General features: G+C 40.7%; 1 protein-coding gene across 2 annotated transcripts in view; it reads left to right on the forward strand.

Moving 5' to 3' along the window:
- CDKL5 (cyclin dependent kinase like 5) overlaps positions 1–12,293 on the forward strand; it is a 143,535-nt gene that overhangs the window by 116,299 nt on the left and 14,943 nt on the right. For both annotated transcript variants that reach the window (XM_036439589.2, XM_036439590.2), the window contains exons 11-14: positions 856–1,007; positions 4,854–5,820; positions 9,660–9,761; positions 10,004–10,109. In XM_036439589.2, the coding sequence (XP_036295482.1) occupies positions 856–1,007; positions 4,854–5,820; positions 9,660–9,761; positions 10,004–10,109 (1,327 nt within the window). The remainder of the gene's footprint in view (positions 1–855; positions 1,008–4,853; positions 5,821–9,659; positions 9,762–10,003; positions 10,110–12,293) is intronic.

Genomic DNA, 12,293 nt, shown 5'->3' on the forward strand with positions numbered 1-12,293 from the left:
CTCTATCCCTCTCCCTTCCTCTCTGTAAAAAAATCAATAAAATATATTTTTTTTAAAAGAAAAAAGAAAAGTGATAGCCATTTAAATGTCCAACAGTAGGAGATTGGTTAAATCATGATATATCCATACCACAAACTTCTATATAGAAAAACATATTGCAAAGTTTTTTTTTGTTGCAACATTATTCATAATACTAAAAGAAGGAAAACAACCAAAATGTTTATTATTAGGGAATTGCTAAAAACAACCTAAGGTACATTCATAGTTACAACTCTTTACTGATATGAAATGATCTCAGAAGATCTAATGTCCAGTGAAAGAAAGCTAAGAGCAGACCATTGTGTGTATGCTACTATATGGGTAAATAAAAGGAGCAGATAAAGATATGTACAGAGCAGATGGAGATACTTACAGATGCGCAAGAAACTGGTAGCATGGGCTGCCTCCAGAGAGAAGGACAGGAGAAAGATGAAGAATGTATTCTTTCATATGACTGTATACTTATTGCAAAAGTATTTAAAAAGTTATAATGATGGTATAAATAATGTTTTTGATAAATAAGTGAGAAGTACATGATATAAAACTTAAGTGTGTAATGTGAGTCAGATTTTGTAAAAGAAAATATTATATGTGATATTCAAAAAGGGACTGAAAGGGCATATCCCCAGAGGACAGCAATGGTAAGATCATGGGTGATTTACATAGTCCTTTAAAATGTTAGGGGGGGAGGGCACTAAATTGTATTTGCTAGATATTCTGCAATGACCATGCATTTCTTCTATAAGAAAATAAGGCTTTTAAGAGTTTAAATTTGATGTTGTAATGTTCTTTCCCATCCTAACTTTATTTCCTAAGAATTTACTGAAGTTGGACCCAGCTGAAAGATACTTGACAGAACAGTGTTTGAATCACCCTGCATTTCAAACCCAGAGGCTGTTGGATCGTTCCCCTTCAAGGTCAACAAAAAGAAAACCTTACCACGTGGAAAGCAGCACTTTGTCTAATAGGTAAATATTCCCTTTTAAGGAAATACAGATGCAGTGTAGGTAGAGGAGGTGGGTGCTTAAATGTTGCAATTAGAGAAAAGAAGGAAAGCCCTCTTTATTCAAAAATAGCTTCCTTATGCTTATTGTATGATTCAGAACCACAATTTAAGAGTCATGTAGGTCTTAAAGACTTGCTTATCTTTAACAAGTATATTATGGAAACCTATGCGTTTAACTGGGAAAGATAGCATGCGTTAGCAACTAAGGATGGTTCTAGCCTCATGAGCTAAAAGATTCTGTACAAATGGGATCCAGGGAGTGATACCTGGGGAAGAAGGGTAGGTTAGAGCAAGAGGATTTCTGGAGAGAGAAGAAGATACTAAACCCAGATGGGTGGGAAGATACCGAGGACAATCTTTGCAACCGAACCCAGTAGGTCTGGCTCTATAGAAGGGTTTTGTGTTTTTGTTGCTCTTGACTTTTAACTATTGATTTGAGAGGTTATTTTTCATAAGAATAAGAATATTGAAATACTAAAGTCAGTTTGGAAGATAGTGATTTTTAAAATTGGTGTTTTTTAAAAGTGGTATTTTCAGCATAATCTTTTTTCAAAAAACACCTCTATTTCTGGGGTGCGGAAATTCACAGGGATTAGGCCATGCAATCAACTTCTCTCTCCAGAAAAGCTATTCCCTGATTCTGTTGGCTGCATTTACAGGAGGGCAGTGTTTGTCACTCCCTGTTTTCCTTCCTCTCCCAAGATGCTGGCCTTGTCATCCAGTGTTGCTTAGATCATAGGTGATAGGAAATATTTTCTCTCATCTATCTGTATATAAAAGCCTAAGCAACTAGCCAACCAGCTGACCAGCTAATCAGCCAGTAGAATTGGCCAGATTCGTGTATTGTGAGGTCCCTCAGCGTGGCCTGTGGGGATCGGACAAAACCAGCTCTCAACATCCCTCAAGGGGTCCCAGATTATGAGAGGGCACAGGCCAGGCTGAGGGACCACACTGTTGCATGAATTCATGCACCGGGCTTTTAGTTTACTATAAGAGGAATAATAGAAAATAATAATTCTTAATATGAAATTTTTTAACTATAAGTTTCTCTTATTTCCCCCTAATTTTTTTCTCCATGTTCTTAATCTAATGGAATTTTGAAAGCTCAAGACTGGGTACTTTTTAGATCTATGAGTGCATCCATAAATTGTCAATAACCATTTTGCCATGTATTTTCCTGCTGAATTGCAATGGTGTAATTTTTTATTTTTGTTTTGGGGGTTATTGTCTTTTTTACAGCTGTTTACTATCTTTAAAATGATTGTTTTTGGTATTTTCCCCTCACATCTTATAAACCATTCTTACCTATTTCTTTTTTGTTTGTTTGAAGGCCTGGGAGCAGGTTCAAATTCTGTTCAAATTCACGTGTAATTTTGTGCTCCACATTGAGAGCAGTGTTTCCAAGATTTTCAAAACTCTAGCAGCCATCTTCACTTTTCTCTATTCTTTGCTGGCTAGAGCTTTGGACTTTTCAGTGTCTGCATGTGTTATCCCTGCTATTACTCTTTCTAGGCCTGAAGGAGAAAGGGGAGGAAATAGTTATGTGAGCCCAAGGGAGCCCGACAGAAGGAGCTGTCCTGTGGGCACTGTAATCTAGAGGGTGCTGATGTCTGGAAAAACAGAGAAGACAGCCCCCAGCCTCTTGCACTACTAAACCCAGCAGGGAGTTAGAGGCAATGGAGCCTGGGTGATGCAGTCTACAGAACTGGATTCCTGAGACCCAGGATGGGGTAAAGAGGAGTAGAGTGGATTAGGGGTTGGGCAAATGGAAAATAACCAACATACTCAATCATATGTGTTTATAGGTGAGACTGTTTGTCTGTCATCATTGGGGTTTTGAAAAATTGCTAAGATATTCTAATTACCAAGATAACTAACGACTCTAGGGGGCTTTTCTTTATTGACGAAGGTAGACTCTGTTGACATTGTTTAATGAAAAGTGAAACTTTGCTCTTTTTTAAGAATATGTTAATTGATTTCAGAGAGGAAGGAAGAGATAGATAGATGATAGATAGATAGATAGATAGATAGATAGATAGATGATAGATAGAAATATCAGTGATGATGGAGAATGATTGATTGGCTGCCTTCTGCACACCCCACACTGGAGGTGGAGCTCACAACCCATGCATGTGGCCTGACCTGACCAGAAATCAAACAGTGACCTTCTGGTTCATAGTTCGATGCTCAACCACTGAGCATACCGGCCAGGCTAAACTTTCCTTTTTTTTGTAACTTCTTTCTAGGTCTGGGATTTGCCATTTAGTTAGCTTGTAGATAAGTGACTTTACTTAGTGCTGATTAGTGAGTGTGCATTTAGGAGATGGGGCCCTGCACTCTAGTACAGGCTTGCTTGATATCCAATACTTTTTAATATTCTGAAAGATAGAGGAGAGGAAAAGGACCCTTACCTTTGATGCCTGAACAAGTGGGTTTTCAGGGAAAATGGAAGACATGTTTTTACAGATTACCATTCAACAGGGGGTGGGGGGGAATGTGACTTTTTCCCCAATTCTTGTGTGATAGGAACAGAACTCTCCCAAATGAAACCATCATTAGCAATAACAATATTTGCAGCAACATTTTCTAAATGCAGATAAAGGGAATTCTTTTTCACTTAAAAATATTCTTGGCCCTAATCAGTTTGGCTTAGTGGATAGTGTCAGCCTGTGGACTGAAGGGTACCAGGTTCGATTCTGGTCAGGGGCATGTACATTGGTTGTGGGCACATCTCTAGTAGGTGGAGTGTAGGAGGCAGGTGATCGATGTTTCTCTCTCACTGATGTTTCTAACTATCCCTCTTCCCTTCCTCACTGTAAAAAAAAAATCAATAAAATATTAAAAATATTCTTAACTATCTCAAAGTACAATTTGATCCTTTAAATAATTACAATAGGACAAAATGACCTGGTTGTGATGTTAGTTTCAGCTTTCAAATAGAGGACAAGGTTTTCCTCTAGATTTATGTTTTGTATTTTAAACCAAGTAGGAAATGAAGATTTAAATCCTAAAGAAGGTCTCAGTCAGTTTGCAATAATGACGTGTGAAATGAAGAAGAGAATAAATTGTGGTTTTTGAAGAGAAATGAATTTTTTAGATCCCTGAGATCCAGTTCAAGATGCATTCCTATTGAATGTACAAGTATCTGTTGTACCCCTAGTATTGCCACTTCACTGAAACATAAACATTGATCATTGTGTTTTCCAACAGACCTCACTAGACAGTTTACATTTCTGTTCAGAGTGTCATTTTCTCGTAAGGAGTACATTGCTAGAATTCTCATTCTTTGATGATATAGACTAAAGACAAAAGAGACACTGGTGTCTGTGTATATATTGTCAGTATGTACCTCTGAGGCAGGCTGTGAGTTTGGCAAATAAAAATGAAGTTCAAGGAACACAGTGACCTTTAAGTGTAAATGTTGCCTTCTGACATTTAAGCAGACAAAAAGAGTTATAAAGGGTTTATCTATAGCTCAACTCTTTTGGTTCAAGCAGGCATTCTGTAACAAACACTCACATGAGCAGTAACACAGCAAGAGCAGGCTTTCCCAGATTATCAGTTAGAAACTATATTGGCAGCAAGTTAGCTGAGCTTTTAAGGATGTCCAAATCATTTCTCCAGGACTGGTGCTTCCAGAATGATTTGATGTAAGGCCCTTACAGTTACTTATTATTTATTGAATCTAGTTTGAGACTTAATGCTTTTAAACTCTGAGGTGTTTTAAGTATTCTTTTTTTATGATACTTTCTGTGTGTTTGCTATTGAGGAAAACTGATACACTTGTTTTGGGTTGTTTTTAATATAGAAGTCAAGCCAGCAAAAGTACCGCTTTGCAGTCTCACCACAGATCTAATAGCAAGGACATCCAGAACCTAAGCGTGGCTCTGCCCCGGGCTGAAGAAGGTCTGCCCGCTAGTGAAAGCTTCCTCAATGGAAACCTTGCTGGAGCTACTCTCAGCCCCATGCACACCAAAACCTATCAAGCAAGCAGCCAGCCTGGGTCCACCAGCAAAGATCTTTCCAACAACAACTTAACACACCTTCTCAGCCCAAAAGAAACCAAGTCGAAGTCTGAGTTTGATTTCAATATTGACCCAAAGCCTTCAGAAGGCCCGGGCACCAAGTACCTCAAGTCAAACACCAGATCACAGCAGAACCGGCACTCGTTTATGGAAAGCTCCCAGAGCAAGGCTGGAACCCTGCAGCCCAGTGAAAAGCAGAGTCGACACAGCTACATCGACACCATTCCCCAGTCCTCTAGAAGTCCTTCCTACCGGACCAAGACGAAAAGCCACGGGGCACTGAGTGACTCCAAGTCTGTGAGCAACCTTTCCGAATCCAGGGCCCAAATTGCAGAGTCCAACACCAATAGGTACTTCCCCTCCAGCTGCTTGGACTTGAACTCTCCAACCAGCCCAACCCCCACCAGGCACAGCGACACAAGAACTTTGCTCAGCCCCTCGGGGAGAAATAACCGAAGTGAGGGCACTCTGGACTCACGCCGAACCACAGCCAGGCATTCCAAAACGATGGACGAATTGAAGCTACCAGACCACGTGGACGGCAGCCATTCTCATTCGTTGTCTGCACCTCATGAATCCTTTTCTTATGGACTGGGCTACACCAGCCCCTTCTCCTCCCAACAGCGTCCACATAGACATTCCATGTATGTGACCCGGGACAAAGTGAGAGCAAAAGGCTTGGACGGAAGCTTGAGCGTAGGGCAAGGGATGGCAGCCAGAGCCAACAGCCTGCAGCTCTTATCACCCCAGGTACGCTGAGGGCCATGACCTTGTCTGGTGGTTCACCGTGGGAAGTTGGTGCAGGGGGAAATAGGGTCAGTCTGCAATTTTCCCTATTACAAGAGTCTACTTGCTTGAGAGGAGGCATTAGGGAAGTAATACTTGAAAAACTAAAATATGTTTGAAAGAATTGAATTATTTAACTCAATTGTTGAGTACTCAGAACTCAAAGCTTGGTTTCAGAAATCTGTTCTCTTAAATGTCCCTTTCTGGCATATTTTGTTGAGAGCATTCCATTTTGGTCTATTATAGAATTCATTGGCTGTATGGGATAGTTTTTAATTTTCTCAAAATTCAGTAAGAATTCATGGGAATTTTTCTCCAATGACTCCAAACCATTTTTGCTAAGACCTTATCAATATCTTAACCAGATTGAAAAGTTTGAAATTTACGTAGAACCATAGAGAAAGTTAACATCAGGCCAGGATAAGTGTTAATAGTTGGTCTTTGGATTGTTTTTTAAATCTCAAGGCAATGCTTTTAGCATAATACTTTCTCCATCTCATTGATCTTCACCCTCTAGAACCGATACCTCTTTAAAAGAGCAGCATTCTTGCAACAGAACACAGTTTGGAGTAGTTATATTTTTATTATATTTTCATGATATTAAACATTCACCTGCATCAAAGAAATGAAGGTGGAGAAAAGCCAGTGTCCGAAGGGGATGAGTTTCATGCAGAGAAAGTCTTCCCCATTTAGATGTTACACAAATAGGCATATGTAAAAACTCTAGATAATATGGATGGAAAATGTCATGGGAGGCTTAGCAAGATGATTGGCTAAGTAACCAGCAGCCACAGTCACAGTTTGTGTAGCAAAGTAGCTAAGAGCTCAGCAGGGAAACCCCGCAGACCTGGGTTCATATCCCAGTTCTACAATGTGCTTCAAACTGTGAATTTGGAAAAGGGATACAATCTCTCTGTGCCTCAGATTCCTCATCTGAGTGTTGTTGTGAGGATTAAAGACAGTGTATAAAGCACCATGCCCAGTGCTCAGCACAGAGTAAATGTTGAACAAATTTTAGTTGTTGCTGCTTCTGTGATGGTGGGGGCTGTTCTTTAGACATGCAACACCTTTTCTGTGATGAGTATTCTCAGGTGCTCAGAAGAGTCTGAGGTTGGGTTCTTGCCCTTGAGAAACTTATCTTCTCTCAGGGAAGATTAAATTATACATTACCATGGACTAATTAGGAACTACATTCCTATGGCACCGACTATAAATAGGAGTTGGGAACAGAGAGAGAGCATTGTGAGCAGGATCAGTCAGAAATGACTTTAGGGGCAACTAAAGGTCTTGCTGTGAGCGAGGGTGTAGAGAGAGTTTTGTAGAGAGAATGAAGGTGCGCTAGGCATTCATTGAGCTAGGCACCATGATTGGCTCTAATTAGAGAGATGGAAAAGATGTGGTCCCTGCCCTTTTAGAGTATGAGGGTTGCACACTTGCCAACATATAGCTTATTATAATACTGCTTGGGAGATGTGTGTGCTCTAGAGGCCAAGGAAGCTCTCAGTCAGGCAGGGGCTTGCGGGAAGCCCCCAGGGGAGGTATTACCTAAACAGACACTTCTGGGACTTACCTAGGGGAAGACAATGGAGTCAACATCAGGAAAGAGGCTAGACGGGAAGGTGGGAAAGAACAAGGAAGAGGAGAGTAAGAGAGACATTAAATAGCATGGCATGCTGTGGGGATCACGTGTTCCACCTCGCTGGAACGGAAATGAAAGATTTTGGGTGGCTTTTGCAACAATGTAAGCATGAGGTGAGGAGAGAATGTTCTGGACTGCCAATGCCAGTAAGAAAAACAGAAAGAGTGGGTCTCAAAGACTCCTTAGAAGTAGAAACAAGGGGACTTGTGAATTGAAGGACAGAACAGAGGAAAAGGAAAGCCTTCAGGGTTGCTTTTCTAGGAGCTCCTTTTCAGAGTAGAAGAGAGGACTTTTAAAGCCATTGAATTCAACTTCTTCATTTCACAATGAGCATGCTGAGGCTCCTAACTGTTCACTGGGTTGTCCAAGTTTACCAATTCGGAGCAGAGCTGGGATCATGAGGCAATGTCCAGGTCCCTAGCCAGCACTCTTTTTACTGTTTCATGCTGACATCTTGAGGACAAAGTGACCCCTGGTCTTTATGAGGTTAGAAAGCCCTTCAGGTGCCCAGGAGAGAGGAGGAGCAAGAGATACCATGATTGGAGTCAGAGCAGTGGTACCGTGTTTCCCCGAAAATAAGACATCCTCTGAAAATAAGACCTAGCGCGTGGAAAGATAAGACATCCCCTGAAAATAAGACCTAGCGCAACTTTGGGAGAAAAAAATTAATATAAGACACTGTCTTATTTTCGGGGAAACAGGGTAGTAGGCTCCCTCAAGGATCCTCTCTAGAGAGGAGAGAAGCTCTAGGGCCTACAAAGATTTCTAGAGCCTGGTAGATACCCATAGACATTAAGGTCAAACCCAGGTAAAACTTGCTAGCACTAAGCATAGAGAAGCAGCAAGAAAAACAAAAAGCTTGAACTTGAAAAGCTTTTTGAGAGTTCCAGAAAAAAAAATACTTAGAACATGGTGAAAATAAACTAATTATAAATAGTGACTGTGGGCTAAGCACAGATACAACTGTTATTAAATGTTAGGTCCAGTTCAGGATGCACAGTGCCAACCTGCAAGACAGTACAACTTTAAAGGCACAAAGATGTCAGACAGCTTGACAATAACTAAATCTGTGGATAAATGAGGGGAATCTCTCTTACAAGATGTTGTGGCTATGTTTAAGAGTATGGGGACTGGACTGGCACTGTCATTTGAGAGTTTAGGTTAGATGTAAATCCTTTGTTCTCTAAAATATCTTTTAGAGGCATTTGTAACAATACAGGTGATAACATTCATATGAGATTTTGCCATAAAGTAGAAAGAAGAATGGTTATATTGGATGATTTCCTGCTAAGAATCCATTCATAGTACATTTGGGGAGTGACGAGGAAAAAGAGAGACTCAGATTTTAAATTTTAAATGTTTTTGATACATAAGGCTCATGATAGTACATGATGCAGCTAACTCCTCTTAATGGCTTGGTAATTTTGTTCCTTAATCTTTTTTTCTGAGAGTAGAAAATGCTGCTTTCCCCCTCTTTGAACACCACTATGGACCGGTGCTGCTTTTAGCTTGTGAATCACTTCCTTGAGAGAAATAGGTAGTGTCTCCTGAGGTCAGCAGTGTTGTAATTATGGTTAAGGAAGTATATGAGATGTAAGTGCTGCTATCCTAGAGAAGATTCAGAAGAGAACTTAAGTATATAAACTACAGTAGTTAGAGAAATTTAAGACAGAAATGATTAAGGGTATGTATTCTATTCCTTGATATATCCAAAGAACTTTAATTTTCATCTGCATATGCCATATAAATTCTTCATGAAAAATAATTTTGGATCTGCACAGTACTTTTTTGACGAACTCAGCCTAAAGTCTGCTAGAGAATTCTTGAATTAAGTAATAGAATCTCTGATTAGAGTGCTGAACAGAGCCATGGCCATCTAGATATTAGGAAGATCATTTTCTTTGTTTTTAATAATTAATTGAACTATTTTCAGAATAATTCATTCCCGGCTCGCCTTAACTTTAATGAGAATTTCACTTTCCCTCTGTGTGACAGTTGTTTGACTTACTTTACATTCATCAGATGACTTGTACAGGACGATCTATGTTTTAGCCAACTAACGTTTTTTCTTTTAGTCAGTTTGGATACTGGTTATACCAAATAAAGCCCATGGCAACTTAGATGATTTTCATAATTTATTAATCCTTTTCGATTTGACTTTCAGCCCGGGGAACAGCACCCTCCAGAGATGACGGTGGCAAGATCTTCCGTTAAAGAATCCTCCAGAGAAGGAAACTCTGCATTCCACACGCGGCAGAAATCTGAGGTCTGACTTCTCCAGATTGCTACCTTATATGATAATACCTGTCTGTAAAGAGCGGTCCTTCAGCATCATTACAACCTGTCTTTTAACATTTATCCATGCCCAGTCTCCCACCAATAATTTGAACTGACTTATAAAGTAGTTTCCCTCATGCCGTAATTCTCAGTTTTCTTTTAAAAAGACCCTGGAGTGCTATTCTAAATCCACAGGTCTTTTATTTTATATAAGCCTGTTTCCTCTCTCAGGGTGGAGCATATCATGACCCCCACTCTGATGATGGCACTGCCCCTAAAGAAAACAGACATCTGTACAATGATCCTGTTCCAAGGAGAGTTGGCAGCTTCTACAGAGGTAAGCCTGACCCCTGACGCCCCAAAGGGTCCTCTCTCTGCCCCTCACTATACCTGCAGCCCATACTCTCCCCTACGTTTCACTGTCCTGGCTTCAGGTCAGTGTGATTCACCTGCCCTGTCGCCTTCCAATGCTTCTCCCGGCTTCAGGTCCCGCTGTCTAATTTGAGGTCCTCAGGGCTTCTGACTTGGGTTATTTGAGTAGTCTTCCATTTCCAAGATCACCATCAAAGCAGTCTCTGGAATGACCCTTCTGAAGCTATGTTCTGACCACACCATTCATTGATTTAATTCAGTGATAAAATACTTTCTGATATCACCTGTATGCCTGGCATTTTTCTAGTTTAGATCATGGCAGTGAACTTGACTGTTGAAGGTCTTCAACCTCACATCATCATGGGAAGAGAGCAGCACTAAATATAATAATTATATAGAACCATAAAGGTAATACATGCTACAGGAAAAAAAAATAGAACAAGACAACCCATTGCCCCCCACCACCTCATCCACAGTCCTCCATCTCTCACCTTCTGAGAGTCTTCTGCCAGCTTCTCACTGGCATCAAAACAAAATGTGAATTCTCTAGAGATGGCATTTCAGACTTCCCATTCCCTGGCCCTGCTATCCTTTCCAGCTGCTCCACTTCCTCTCTGGTGACCAGCCTGTGGTACGCATGCGTGTCACACCCACCTCTGGCCTGAAACTCACTCCTCCCACTGCTTGGATAGCTTGTTTCTGTCCTTTTTAAGATTGTACTGTGAGGTTCTTTGCAGTGATGTCTTCCCTGCCCACCCAGACAAAGTGTTTCCTCCCTTGTTCTCTTTCACCCTCATCGACTAGCAGACTACCTGGCAGTTTCATTAATATTTGTTGGTTGAATGAAAGAAAATCTTAAAATCTTGCACAGCCTTAAAATGCACTTCAGGGTTTAATATAGGGGTGTCGAACTCAATCAGAGAAGGGGCCAAAATCTAAAATCCAGCCTAAATCGCGGGCCGAATGGTTTACTCAACAGTCATAAACTGTCATTGTGATGGAAACGCAGCGGAGTGCAGTGATGACAGCGCGGTGCGGGCCACATTGCAAGGCCTGGCGGGACGGATTTGGCCCGCGGGCCTTGTGTTTGACACATGTGGTTTAATAGAATCTAAAACAGGTGCTTTGACGGCCTGTGTGGCTTTAGGAGATGCTGACAGAGAAAGGCATCCTCTTTGAGGAGTTCCTGGGGAGCTTTAGCCTATAGTAAGGAGCAGACAGCAAGCCCATCAGGGTGGGGCAAGGTCCTGGGTTTGGGAGGCTCATCTTTTCAAAACCTTGCACATACACCCACACCCACATTGCCTGGCTTCTCGCTATTGTGCTAATTAGGGAGGACAGCTGGAAAGGGGCAGGAATTGGGGGGGGGGGGTGCAGTGGACAGCTGCTTGGTCATTTTAACCAGGAACCCGAGCTAAATAAATACATACAAGTGTTATTCAGGACTAAATGTATATTGAATGACTAGGCTACTCTGTTTTCTCCTAGCCCCACCTTTGAAAAAAGCATAAGGCTAAAAAAAAAATTATATTAAAAAAAAGCATAAGGCCTTGAATATACCCTTCTTTAAAAATATTTTAATTGATTTCAGAGAGGAAGGGAGAGGGATAGAGAGATAGAAACATCAATGATAAGAGAGAATTATTGATTCGCTGCCTCCTGCACATACATAACCCCCTTCCTCCCCCCTGGGGATCGAGCCTGCAACCTGGACATATGTCCTTGGCCAGAATCGAACCTGGGACCCTTTAATTTGCAGGCCAGCGCTCTCTACACTGAGCCAAACTGGCTAGGGCTGAATATACCTTTTAATGTACTCTTTTCTCTTGCCATGGTTACTTTAGAATCTTATGGGATTAAATTTTTAATTCAGACTAAAGTTACTTAAAACAAAATCTTATAGAATACATGAGCAAAGGCCTTTTCTTCTATCACTTTAACTTTTACTTTCAAAATGAACCATGTTATTTCTGTAGATGTCTGTGGAATATACTTTAATATAAAATGTTAACAAAATTCTAATTAATGAATCTGGATCCACAGTTTTATTTTGCTTGCAATTAACTTAGTTAATATCAGCAAAGCCCCTCATTTGTCTACCTGATAATCCACTTTTTATTTTAGAAAGTGTACAAATAGAAAAGATTTA

This window comes from Pipistrellus kuhlii, unplaced genomic scaffold (assembly GCF_014108245.1).
Source record: "Pipistrellus kuhlii isolate mPipKuh1 unplaced genomic scaffold, mPipKuh1.p scaffold_m20_p_16, whole genome shotgun sequence".
In the NCBI taxonomy this organism is placed as follows: domain Eukaryota; kingdom Metazoa; phylum Chordata; class Mammalia; order Chiroptera; family Vespertilionidae; genus Pipistrellus; species Pipistrellus kuhlii.